This window comes from Theobroma umbraticum, unplaced genomic scaffold, assembly GCF_002168275.2.
Source record: "Theobroma umbraticum cultivar Fairchild unplaced genomic scaffold, ASM216827v3 scaffold_55.0, whole genome shotgun sequence".
NCBI classification, from domain to species: Eukaryota; Viridiplantae; Streptophyta; class Magnoliopsida; order Malvales; family Malvaceae; genus Theobroma; species Theobroma umbraticum.
In genome coordinates this window covers 4,510,086-4,521,808 of record NW_018397270.1, presented here as the reverse complement: position 1 = coordinate 4,521,808, position 11,723 = coordinate 4,510,086, and the positions used below count along the sequence as shown (strand labels likewise).

General features: G+C 37.5%; 4 protein-coding genes and 1 non-coding gene across 5 annotated transcripts in view; 2 read left to right on the top strand and 3 right to left on the bottom strand.

Annotated features, from left to right (window-relative positions):
* Window positions 1-98: 98 nt before the first annotated feature.
* On the top strand, window positions 99-1,215 carry LOC110426106 (uncharacterized). The gene has a single exon (XM_021441205.2). The coding sequence runs from the start codon at window positions 491-493 to the stop codon at window positions 971-973; it is 483 nt and encodes a 160-aa protein (XP_021296880.1). The 5' UTR covers window positions 99-490; the 3' UTR covers window positions 974-1,215.
* A 115-nt stretch (window positions 1,216-1,330) lies between these two features.
* LOC110426105 (transcription elongation factor TFIIS-like) lies at window positions 1,331-3,071 on the bottom strand. The gene is given in 5 exon segments (XM_021441204.2): window positions 1,331-1,887; window positions 1,890-1,952; window positions 1,955-2,035; window positions 2,038-2,503; window positions 2,780-3,071. Coding segments are annotated over 5 exon segments (1,047 nt in total). The 5' UTR covers window positions 2,957-3,071; the 3' UTR covers window positions 1,331-1,627.
* A 2,751-nt stretch (window positions 3,072-5,822) lies between these two features.
* Window positions 5,823-9,282, bottom strand: LOC110426269 (Rhodanese/Cell cycle control phosphatase superfamily protein). Its single transcript, XM_021441456.2, has 5 exons — window positions 8,907-9,282; window positions 8,178-8,429; window positions 7,972-8,070; window positions 6,816-7,109; window positions 5,823-6,566 (listed from the first exon to the last, which is right to left on the bottom strand). The coding sequence occupies exons 1-5, from the start codon at window positions 9,264-9,266 to the stop codon at window positions 6,189-6,191; spliced, it is 1,383 nt and encodes a 460-aa protein (XP_021297131.1). The 5' UTR covers window positions 9,267-9,282; the 3' UTR covers window positions 5,823-6,188.
* On the bottom strand, window positions 7,228-7,342 carry LOC149526563 (small nucleolar RNA snoR86). Its single transcript, XR_016351905.1, has one exon. It is a non-coding gene; the product is annotated as a small nucleolar RNA snoR86 (small nucleolar RNA).
* Window positions 9,283-11,444: 2,162 nt separating the features above from the next.
* WRKY54 (WRKY DNA-binding protein 54) overlaps window positions 11,445-11,723 on the top strand; it is a 1,643-nt gene continuing 1,364 nt past the window's right edge. Inside the window, exon 1 of the mRNA XM_021441396.1 lies at window positions 11,445-11,723. This exon is cut by the window's right edge and continues 214 nt beyond it. Coding sequence (XP_021297071.1) covers window positions 11,588-11,723 — 136 coding nt within the window. The 5' untranslated portion in view covers window positions 11,445-11,587.

The window sequence follows — 11,723 nt, the reverse complement described above, 5'->3', positions numbered from 1 at the left end:
TGCTTTACAAACAGAGCTAAAAATTATCATAAATAAACTGCACTACAGAATGAGATGGCATCGTCAAAATGTAGAGCTTCTGGTGTCAAACATGGAAAATTCAAACAGTTCCTTGGCAAACTCATCTTCTCTCCATGTGAGGACCGCACTGTTAGTCTTGAGAACATAAATGTTACGTCTTGAACAATGTGAACACAAAACCAGTGACAAGGACATGGCCAGTTGAGTGCTGACAAGGGCGTTCACTTTGATCTTTGAGGCGTGTGCCCTTCTGCTAGGAATATAGGACCAACGTACTCGAACACCCTACCCAAGTCTTGACACGCGGTTTCTGTGTATGTTTCGTGTGCATCTTGAAACCACATTGTGCTACGTGGAGCGGTTGCATCGGCTCCCAAACTCAACTATAAAACTACCCCAGAAGGCTGGAATCAGACAAGTTCATTAGAACCACAGAAGAAGTTACAGCACAAACTACTCCTTTAGCGACATGGAAACAGCCGCTCTTTGTCAGACAAGCACTCAGGGTACTGGTTCATCGCCACCCATTAACAAGACCATCAAGCAGTTTCCAAAATCACTCGATGGTCGTTTTAGTCGGTTGAGGATGCCATCTAGGGGTTTGGGAACTCATGGTTTGAGGTTAAAGCAGCGGTTTGGTAGTGGAGTAGGACTTGGGTGCGTGGCTTCTGATTCTGGCTTATTGGCTGAATTCGAAAGAGAACTGGAAGCTGAGATGAAAACTGAAGAAGAAGAGTGGATGCGAGTGGGAAAACTGGGAGAAAGGTGCAAGGAAAGGAAAGGAGTGGTGGAGCTGTTAGAGTGCTTGGAAACAGAAGCAATCATGGGGGAAGACCAAGGGAAAGAGCCTACTGACTACAACAGAAGAGCCCAGATCTTTGATAAGAGTTCCAGAGTTTTTCAGGCTCTCAAGGCACGCAGCAAACCTTCTCAGTCTCAACAACAATCTTGACTTTTGTCAAGTAAATAAACATTCAGCTACTGAAAAAATAACTTATCAGGCCAACTGTTTCTCTGCAATTCTTATTTTCAAGTCAAAAACAATAGGATTTCTTTTACTTCACTGGCAGGTTTCCAGTTAGCTTGCAACTATACTTGTCCACTAAGAATAAGTAAAGATGATCATGCCTTGTGGGAAGATGTTATTTGCTCTAGAAATTCTATGAAAAATCAAATTCCATTTTAGATTTTGCATGAATTACTTTGCTCAGGAACCACAAGCAGGATTTACAGACAGTTGGAATTCTGGATATAAGTTCTCACAATCAACAACTTTGGCAAACTGTGGCACTACCACACAATGGCTAGCAGGTTCAGCTGCTCTGTCACAATCATCCAACAAGTTGCTTAATAAATGTTGAAAATGTCACAATTTTGACAAAGCTAAACGAGAAGAGAGCCAAAGAAAAGTTAGTTATAACAATCCACTCCTAACTGGTAAAAAATTCATAACAGCTCCTAATACTACTAATTACAGCTCCTATCCTAAACTTAAGCATGCAAACTGCAGCAAATGCTGAAAACACAACAGTTGCTGGCAGCCTAATGACCTTTCCTAGATGGTTCTCAGGAAAGAAAATATGAAGATGGAGCAACATGAGAACCATTAGCAAAACTTCCAACGGTTATTGCAATTTGTACATGTTACATATGTTGTCATGGGTTCATCAGCACTCCGAGTCTGCATCTGACTGTAGGTTGTCTTCCGACTTCCACATCGACCGCACTTGAATTGATCGGTTGTGGCTGTTGGAGCATCCATACGCTGACAGTTAAATATAGCTTTGTCTTTGAGTTGTTGGTTCTCAAGTTTCCTCCTATCACTTGCCATTTCTTCTGTTGTCATGGTGACAATCTTCTCCGGCTTACTTGTCCAAGCAGGATTTTTCTCCGGAAATCTGGGTTGTTTTGATCCTTCATGTTAAACAAGGTGACCTGTATCGAATCTTCTTGGCACTATTAGATTTGCCCCAGCTCTCAAACATGGCAGACTCCACAGAAACAGCCACTCTTATGGATCACAGGCATTTACTTCTTCTAGGAAGTTTTCCATCCACCCCTTGGCCAAAAACTTAAAGACCTTACACAAGCTCTCATAAATGTGTTCTCTTACTTTGTCCCTCAACTCATCATTACATTTCACCATAGAAGACAGCTTTGGAGGAGATTTCGCATCAGAAGAAGCTTGCCTCTCTTCTTTGATTATGTTTTCAACCTTATCCTCCACAGAATTGGTTTCTTCAGCAGCTCTCTCAGGGTTTGCTGTGCCATTCTTTTGTGTCTTTTGCACCTTCTTAGCATACGCAAGCTTTGCAGTTGCCGGCTCCGCTCTAACAGAGCTTTTGCTTCCCACTTTTCCATCGTTATCATCACTGTTCTTCTTCTCGATAACCAGGTTTTTCCATATCTGCAGCAAGTCACAAGCAAAAGCCTGGATTTTCTTCCTCGGATGTTTTGTCAGACACCGAAGTCGTTTACCAACCTGAATAACAAACCACATCTTAGAATGTAAATAATAATAATAAACCTAATACATTTATTCTCTTAAAAGAAAAGAAAATACTGCTTGTTTCCCGGGAAAAACAGAGCAAAATCAGAAATCCAAGCAGAACAAAAAATTAAAAAAAAAAGAACATAAACCCATATTTACATTCAACAGAAAGATGAAAAATTCATTTTTTTTTTTTGCAGGAAAAATTATTCATAGAAAAAGACCAACCGAAAGAGAGTAAATGTCAAAAAAAAAAAAACAGAGTACCTGAGTGGAGACAAGTAGTTGATAAGTGATGGGAAAGTCCTTGAGTTGAGAGAGAGCATCAATGCAACGGCTTTCCTCGGAGGCTCCGCCATCAAGCGCCGCCGCCCTGTCCGCAGCTTTCTTGGCCGCTTCAAACAATTCCACCACTTCTTTCTCCTTCACCTTCACCTTCTCCATTCTTTTTTTTTTTCCTTTACTAAACGAAATTACTTCAAAAAAGGAGAATCAACTGCAATTTACAGCAGTAAAACAGGGGATGTTGAGAGAATGTGAAAACAGAGGTCGAGCGAGTTTGCCTAGCTATTGAAGTTAACAGGAGTCAGGACTCTAATCTGACAGTTCTAAATATCTTACAACTGTGTTTCCAACTCGACACGTGGATTAAGGGGTTTTTTTTGTTTTCAATTAATATTTTTTCTTAAATTTAAGATTATTTATAAATTATATTAAAAAATAAATTATTTTCTTGATCTTTATCCAAACGAATTTATCAAATTATTAATTTGAGATTATTTATAAATTATATTTAAAAATAAATTATAATATTTATCGTCATGAAAATTAATGAGATGAATGTATGATAGAAAAGAATTAGTAAGATTGTCATACAACATTACCACATATATTTAATTAAATTCGCTTAGGAAATTTTAAAAACTAATTTAAAAAAATGAGATATAATTTAACAATTTAATATTGGAAGGTACCATGGTATATTCATAATTCACTCTTTTCATGCAAAATGAATGGTTAATTCTCGATTGCAACATGGAAAGCATGAATTGCAACTGCTTCCAACAGAAATACTGGACAAAAAACATAAAAGGATCATGAAATGCTGAAGTTTAGTGTATGCATTTGATCATGTTCAATCATTCATATCCAATGCCATTTCTCTTTTGATTTATTTTCATTTGCCAGACAGAATCTCCACCAACTATTCCTGAAACACAGGAATTAACTCCCAAACTGAAAAAGATAATGTTTCTTTCAAAGTTCCAAAGAAGCAATGCCAAGGTGGCCTCATTCTCATCGTAAAACTACTATCAATCAGAAAATTACAACTACATTATTATTCAAATGTCGATTCCCTCATCAGCAATCTGATAAACAAAATCACAACGAGTTGCGAGATCCCACTTGCTTCTACTCAGACTGTGGTTTCTCCAAAAAGGTCCTCTTCAACCAATCAAAAGGCTGGCAAAAGAAAGAGAAGTTTCGATCGTTAGCTAATCATTCAAAAACTCATAAACTACTGTAATCTCTAATGACAGGTTCACCATACAAGCACACTTTGCAAAATTTATGTGAAAATAAAAAGGCAGTTCAAAATAAGAAAAATCAAACATGGAAAACAGAAATTCAAAATCTCCTCAACAAAATAAGCATAAGAATAAGCATCCATTTAATTAATCAACCAAACCAAGCTTAGGGTAGAAAAAATGGTCATATCCCATCTTTCTGAGTTTCATTTAGTTGACTGAATGCACAAATCAAGCTCAACCTCACAACCTTTACAAAACAAAGGTTAACCAAATTAGCCAGTCATATATAACCTTTGAGTAATTGCAGATTAGATCTTTACAAGGTCATAGAGGGGAAGCTCTTTGCATGATGTTGACACCAGTTTTAAACATGTTAAACCAACAGATCATGTGTGGTTGGAACCAAAATGAGATAGATGATAGTTTTGGTGAGACAGGAAGGATTCAGCCAAAAGGGTGCCATGAGTGTGCAGAAGTCAATGCAAAACGAAAAGAAACATAACAGAGAACCAGCTAAGGATCAAAAAGTTTAATCGGAAAAGTGGACAACGATAGTAACCATTCTGCATCCGAACATGGTCAAAAAAGAGAATTTGTATCCAAGAGTGCTCTGTTCAATCATATTACACCCCTAACAGAACCATATCCCAATTGAAACCCTCACCATCAAGGCATATGTGCCCAATTCACAACTCCTATCTGCTTTATGTTTCCTCTATAACTGTCTAAAGGGGAAAAGAAGTTTCCAATATTCCATAAATACAAGGTGATTTTCTCATTATTAAGCAGAAGCTATCCTACATAAAAAGGCCATCTTTTGACGCGGACCAAACACCCCTAAGGTCCAGCAGAAAGTCTAATTTTTCTTTTTAAGAAGTAACTGCATAGCCATGGGTGTGTGATTAAGCAAAAACAGAAGTGAACATGATAATTGAAAAGCCTTGTTTTCCAACTAGATAATAAAAAATCAATGCATTGAATCCTACATTCAAAATGACACTAGTATTACAGAATGAATGGGTTCTTGAGGGATACCGAAGCAGGCATCAACCGTTTAATCAAATCAATATTCATAGCTTTAAATTAGAAGCAAAGATCTGTCCCAAAGACAGATCCCCAAAGAACAATTTGGGCCAAATCCCTAGATAAACAATCAAAGGTAGACTTTTCCTGTTGATCTAATAATAATACAGCAATAGTTATTCAAAAGGAAGAAAGAAAGAAAGAAACCTGGATCAGCCAAAGAGCGGCGGTAGTGCCGGCGACGCCCCACAAAGCGGCGGCCTGGATATCCGCGGGCTGAGGACGGAGCCTAGGCCTCAGGAACTTGAACATAGCGCCTTCTCCTGCCATTCCGTAATACCTCCGAATCCGATTTTCAAAAACCCTAACCTTGAAGAGGTAGTAGAATTAATTATGGCGAATTGGATTTGAATCCCTTTCCCTTTCAGCCTCCGTCTATGTCCAATGTCGAATGTTCAACTCCTATATTTCTAATCGTTTTTACACCCTCCGATTGTTTCTCATCAACGGTGCATATCCGCTCTTCCACCGCTTCAACCGTACCTCTTTTTGCCACGTCAGCTATCGGCCCTTCTCTCTTACCTTTTCTTTTTCTTTTTTTAATATTTATAAAAATTTCAAACAAATTAATCAAAATCGATTAAATTTATTTAATTTCAGTTTTAATTAATCAAATGCATGCTAATTCCTGCTACTAAGATGTAAAAATTATGGTATGAAGTCTTAGCTATGGATATGAGAACTGAGATGAGCACTTTGTTGTAAGTTTGTGTTATCTCTGTCCACCATGACTAGCCACGAAGCTCAAACACAGCAGCTCTCCATGGACACAAGACTTGCAACCAACGAAAGTCTTGGTCACACAGTTGGTAATGACATTCTTGCAAGATACATTAATGGAGTCTGAATCAAAATGGCACACAAAACCAACTTCCACAAGTTTGAAACAGAGTCTCATTTCCTCATCTTGAGATAACAAGCTTCCTGCCTACAAGCTCAGTACAAAACTGTGTTGGACATCTCCAATTACTAATTGCTATCTAAAACCTTCAGAGTCAAAACGGACTCTTACAACTAATTCTTCCAACATTTCGACTGTGTTGGATCATCTGCTGACTAGATTAAACTGAAGATGAGAGCTTGGCTTGGTTCCTCTTTATACTATCCAGCTTTGATGCAGGTCGCCGGCCCTTATCCAGACCACCAATAATGCCCCAAGTCTCAAATTGCCTCTGTCGTGCTCTTGCTCTCTCTTTCTCCTCTTCGGACTTTGACGAGAAACAGTGGGGACAAGAAACCCCATACTCCCACTCTGTTGCTTCCATGTCAGCATCACTAACAGGTTGCTTACACCCATAGCAAAGCTTGAAATTTCCTTGTACCAGACCATGCTCAACAGAGACTCGCTTGTCAAACACAAAGCACTCCCCCTCCCACAGGCTCTCTGTTTTGGGGACTTCCTCTAGGTATTTCAAAATCCCACCTTTCAAATGATAGACCTAATAAAACATTTAAGAATCATAAAACAGCGTCAGAATGGTCACTTTCACAACTTGATTTAGGAATGGAATGTAAATAATAAAGAGATCTCTAATTCTACAGATAGACTCTCAAGTTGTTTCAAGAAACATTTCATTCAGGAACAACTCCTAAAAGAATAACTTTACTACAGAAACAGTGGCAAAGCATCATGACCATGGATCACAAAACATCATATAACGTAGATAAGGTTCAAAAGGAAAAGCAACCTCTTCAAAACCTTTGTTGAGGAGAAAACTCGATGCTTTCTCACATCGAATTCCTCCTGTGCAATACATTGCAACCCGCTTTGGCATTTTTTGTTTTGGAATCTCTGCATCTTTATTCATGCTTTCATCCAATCCTTTCTTCCCCACTTTTGCATGCTCCAGATCTGAACCATCAAGTTGGAACTGGTCCTCCACCCAAGATGGGAAGTCACGAAATGCTGTGGTACATGGATCCACTGCTCCTTTGAACATCCCAATTCTAGTTTCATAATTATTGCGAACATCAATTACCACCTAAATATAAAATAAGCAACAAGATCAGTTAAAACAATCAGTTCCAATCCCTCCACCACTTCTAACAGGTCAAGAAAGTGGTGGTTGGGGGGTAGCGAAGGATTTTTTTGCTGACTAAAATATCGTGACTTGTTCAAAACCAATCAAACAAAAAGTTTTGATAGCATGGTGCATCGCTATTATTTATTGCCAATTTTCAACGCAAAGAACGTCATTTATTGACGCCTTGACCTGCTAATTGGCTTAATATTGAATTCAAATGATTTTGCAGTTGAGACCAAAAGGAAAGCGAACATCAGAACCCTCATGAAAGACACACATGAACTGTGTAGGAAGTCAAAACTTTTTGATGTTATCAATCTTAATAAGCTTGGAACAATAAGAATCTGAAATCAAAGTACTTCAGGCATACAAAGTGCATTTCTTAGTATTTCACACTTGCTTTCTTGCTAAAATAAAGTAAATATCAATAAAAAATTATAATTTTTGCACCGAAGAACTTAAACCATTTCCATTGCAGTCTAACCAGATAGACATAAGCGAGAAACAGAAACTGTTAAATGCTACTAATACTCTTCCACAATGCCACAACAGAATAAAATGAGGTTGTTGACTCAAAGTTTAAACTAATAAGAAAGCTAGTCAAATCTCTATATCCCACATCAGATAAGCCATCCAGTGACAAGCTGTACATGAAAGAGCGATGCTTGAAGACAAAAGGGGGTTTCAAGAAAGCTGGTTTGATCTTTGAATGGTAAATACATAGAGAACTCAAAACAAATAAAGATGTGTGAAATCCTGAAAAGCAAATTAGTAAATCACAATGTAGAGACCCAAGCTGCAACAAAGCTTCTTTACTCACAGTATCTGGATCACTGATCAAAGCATTCCAATCCTTTGGGCTGACATACTTTCCAACCTTTTCAATGGGTGATACTTCTGGCATTCCAAGAGTAACAATCTGCTTAAACATGAACACAGGAGCAACATTGTTATAAGAAGTTGACAAATGACAGATTAAATTATAAAAAAGCATGACACTCACTGCTTTGCTTATAAAGAAAATACCTCTTTCTTCAGCTTCACTCTGACATGGTCCCACCGAAAGGGTGCATCCTCACCTGCTGCAAGAGGAGAACTAGTAGAGTGTCCATGATGGATAGCTTCCTGCTCAGGACTAACCGGTGACTCTATCTGCCTTAACCCTTTTAAGCGGCCATCAGTTTGAATGAATCCAAGGATTCTTTCCACCGATTCCCGTGTGCCACAAATGCTACCATTGATCCCTTCAGGGGCAAGAATGATGCCACCTGAAACACGCTGATGGGATCAGCTTGGTAAGGTACGAATGACACGAATGCAACGAAGTTACATAGAATGTGCACAATAAAATCTCAAGGCAGAAAGTGGTGTTGAATTACCATGCCAAGAATAAAAGAATATGTTCCTAACAGTTAAACAAGTGCCATACAGCTAAATCCAATAACAATCACCATCATTTTCTGCATCCCACAATAAAAAGCATGAATATATTCAAACTAAAAAAAAAAAAAGTCAGTACCCTATATTCTCCACGAATTAAATGAGCTTGGATATCAAAAAATAATGAAAAAAAAAAGACCAATTTTTACTAAAAAATCAAAACATCCCATGCTTTGAGAATTCAGGGTGATAACATAAAACTCCTCCCAATTATCAACCAGCATTCCTTCAAATGTTTAAAGCAGCTTATACTACAAAACATACTAAACGAATATATCACTTTAAAGTGATGAAAGAGAAAGGATTGAGGAGTACCAGGTCCTCGCAAAGTTGCTTCAAGGGTTTACGCAAATCAGCATGGTCTGGAAAGTCAGCAAACCTGTAAAAGGAGACGACCACGAGTGAGTTCGAGTCGGGTTCCTCGGGGTTCTGGCGACAATGGGTTTGGCCCGAAGAAGAGACGGGAATCGGGTCAGCAGCGGCCCCAGTGAAGCACTTGGACAGCGTCATCCTCCGAGTGGAACTGCAAGAATTAGAGAGACGAGTCCTGAGGGGGAGAGCACAGATTGGTCGAGAAGTGCAGGGAAGACGGAATATAGGGTTGGGGTTAGAGGTGTGGGAAGATGATGAAAGCATCCTCAGCGCCAGCAATAGAGGTGATCTGCACCTTAGCATTTCCTTCCGCTCTTTCTTCGACTTTGCTCTATTCCTTCCCGGCTGATACCTGTTGGGTATATCGGGTCATGTGACTACCAAATGGGCTCATTTGAAGCCCATTTCTCCAGTCTCCAAACCCAAACAAGCCCATTTATCCAAATCCAATTACGAGCAAAATTTTTTTATAACGTAATTAAATTTATATAATTGCCAAGTGTTTATTTAATAATTAATTTTTATTTAAATATAATCTAAATAAATGCGTATCATCTTTTTAATTCGTGTTGTAAAATTAAAGAACTCTATTAATGATTATCACCAACGTTAATTCTAATTCGAGTTTTAAATTCCATTATCGATATATTAGATAATAATTCTGAAATTATTGATAACCGACAGCATTCTTAATCTGGATTTTCTTTTAAATGAATCATTAAAATCAATTTAATAATAATTCTAATCGTCAATCAAAGATTTTCCTCAAGATGGTATTAATCAACTATTTGCATGATGTGGGATTGACAACTAGGATTAAACTAAATATTTGGGTATATAATAATGCTTATACAATGTTCATTTTCATTTTCGTTTCGATACGTGTCAAAATTTATTATATTTAGGTCGTGACACGCGATAAATGATCCAAAGTCAAAATAATAATACTAATAAGTATAGGATGTATAAATAATAAATAATATTTCATAATTTCAAACTATTACAATCTATATATTTAGTTAAATTATTACTCCTTTTGACCCTAAATGTTTATATTGAAAGTTTACATTGTTTTCATGCATTTCCATATTTAAACTACTGTATAATAATGAATTTAATATTGCAAATTACAGCAGTAAAGTGTTACTTAGTTTTTCCTATTGTTTTAGTACAATGATATAGGACAAGAGAAATGTAAGTTTGACAGTTATAGTTATGGCTTTACTGCCAGGAATAATATTATACCAAGGAAATAACCCATCACTTTCTGCTTCTAGACTAGTCAACCTAATCTTTTGCTAAAAATCTCAAGCAATCAAAGGGAGGGGCAATTTGTCAAAAACATGGAACCAGTTCATCTAGAAGGGGAGGGGAAGGAAGACTCATGGAAAGTTCAGTCCATGGACTTCTCCACTCCTTATCAATATCAATCACAAATTAATTCATCTGTTTCTTTCCTTTGTTTTCTATTACTTTATATTCCCATAACTTTTTCTTTGGTCATGTTTTGCTCACCATATTATTATCTCCTACCCCAACCTGCCTTAATTTCTTCAAACATTTATCCATTCCTTTCTTAATTTCCATTCATTTTTTTTTTAAATTAAGAAAGAATGTCGATACTTTTAAGACACGAAATAAAAAAAAACTCTGAATTTAAACTTTTTTAATTATGTAATGTTTTGTGAAAACGGGTCGTGTCCAAAATTATCCGAAACAAACTAAATGTTAGAGTTGAATGGAAAGAAAGAAAGAAAAACAAATGGCTTCTGCCAGCTTTTGGTTTTCAATAGGAAACATGGTCATATATACTCACATGGTACCTACTTGTAGATCATCACAATATATATATATATATATAGCAATTTGATTATATAAGTGAAGCTTTTCTTGGAGATGAATCCCAATACTTTACAAACAGCATGATGCAAGACGAATTCCATTCATTGGACTGTCTAAAATGTTTATGCATTCCTGAATTTTCAACACATAAGGCAGGCAAAAAAGAAATATGAACTAGAGATGATACTACAGATAGTGGTATGTTTACAGTAAAGTCGTCCATGGGGAAAACAATGGAATAATCTTTGAGGGCTACCCTACCTTGAATTTCAAACACAAAAATAGTTTTTCCACACTCATTTAATACTCCTTGAGGCCACAGTTTTTCTAGAAAATGATGGCTTGGGGTGGAATTGTTTATCATCAACAAGCCCTTTGTTTTCCTTTTTCCACATGATTTGAATAAGTGTACAGTTGTTGCCCTGTGTTTGCAGATGAGAAAGAAAAGGAGAGGTCGGCCTCAGGTTCCAGCCAGAAAAAACAAAAGGAATAGGAAGTTATGAAGAGATGTTGTTGGCATCACGCTTCCATCAGGAAGAAACGTCAGCTTGCTTTTGTCAGCATTTGTTTCTTTCACTATCCCCACTTAATATCAATGCCCCCTTCCTTACATTTTCCTCTCATTTGCTTCTCCCCTTCCTCACCTCTGCCTTTTTCCTGTCTAAAGCGATGTATTAAATCCTTATCTCTTCTGATCCCTTGCAACCTAGATCCTAGTTACTTGGAGTGAGCAAAGCCAAGTAGAAAGTAGACAGGTTTCCTTTTTCTTGCTGATAACAGTTATGGGTACTAGCCTTTGTCCCTGGCCTGAAAGGCTGTCAAGCAACAAGAAAAGGGTGATACAAGAACTTGTTCATGGGCAAGAGTGTGCTACCCAGCTTCAGATTCTTTTCCACAAGCCCTCTGAAGAAGGTGGGC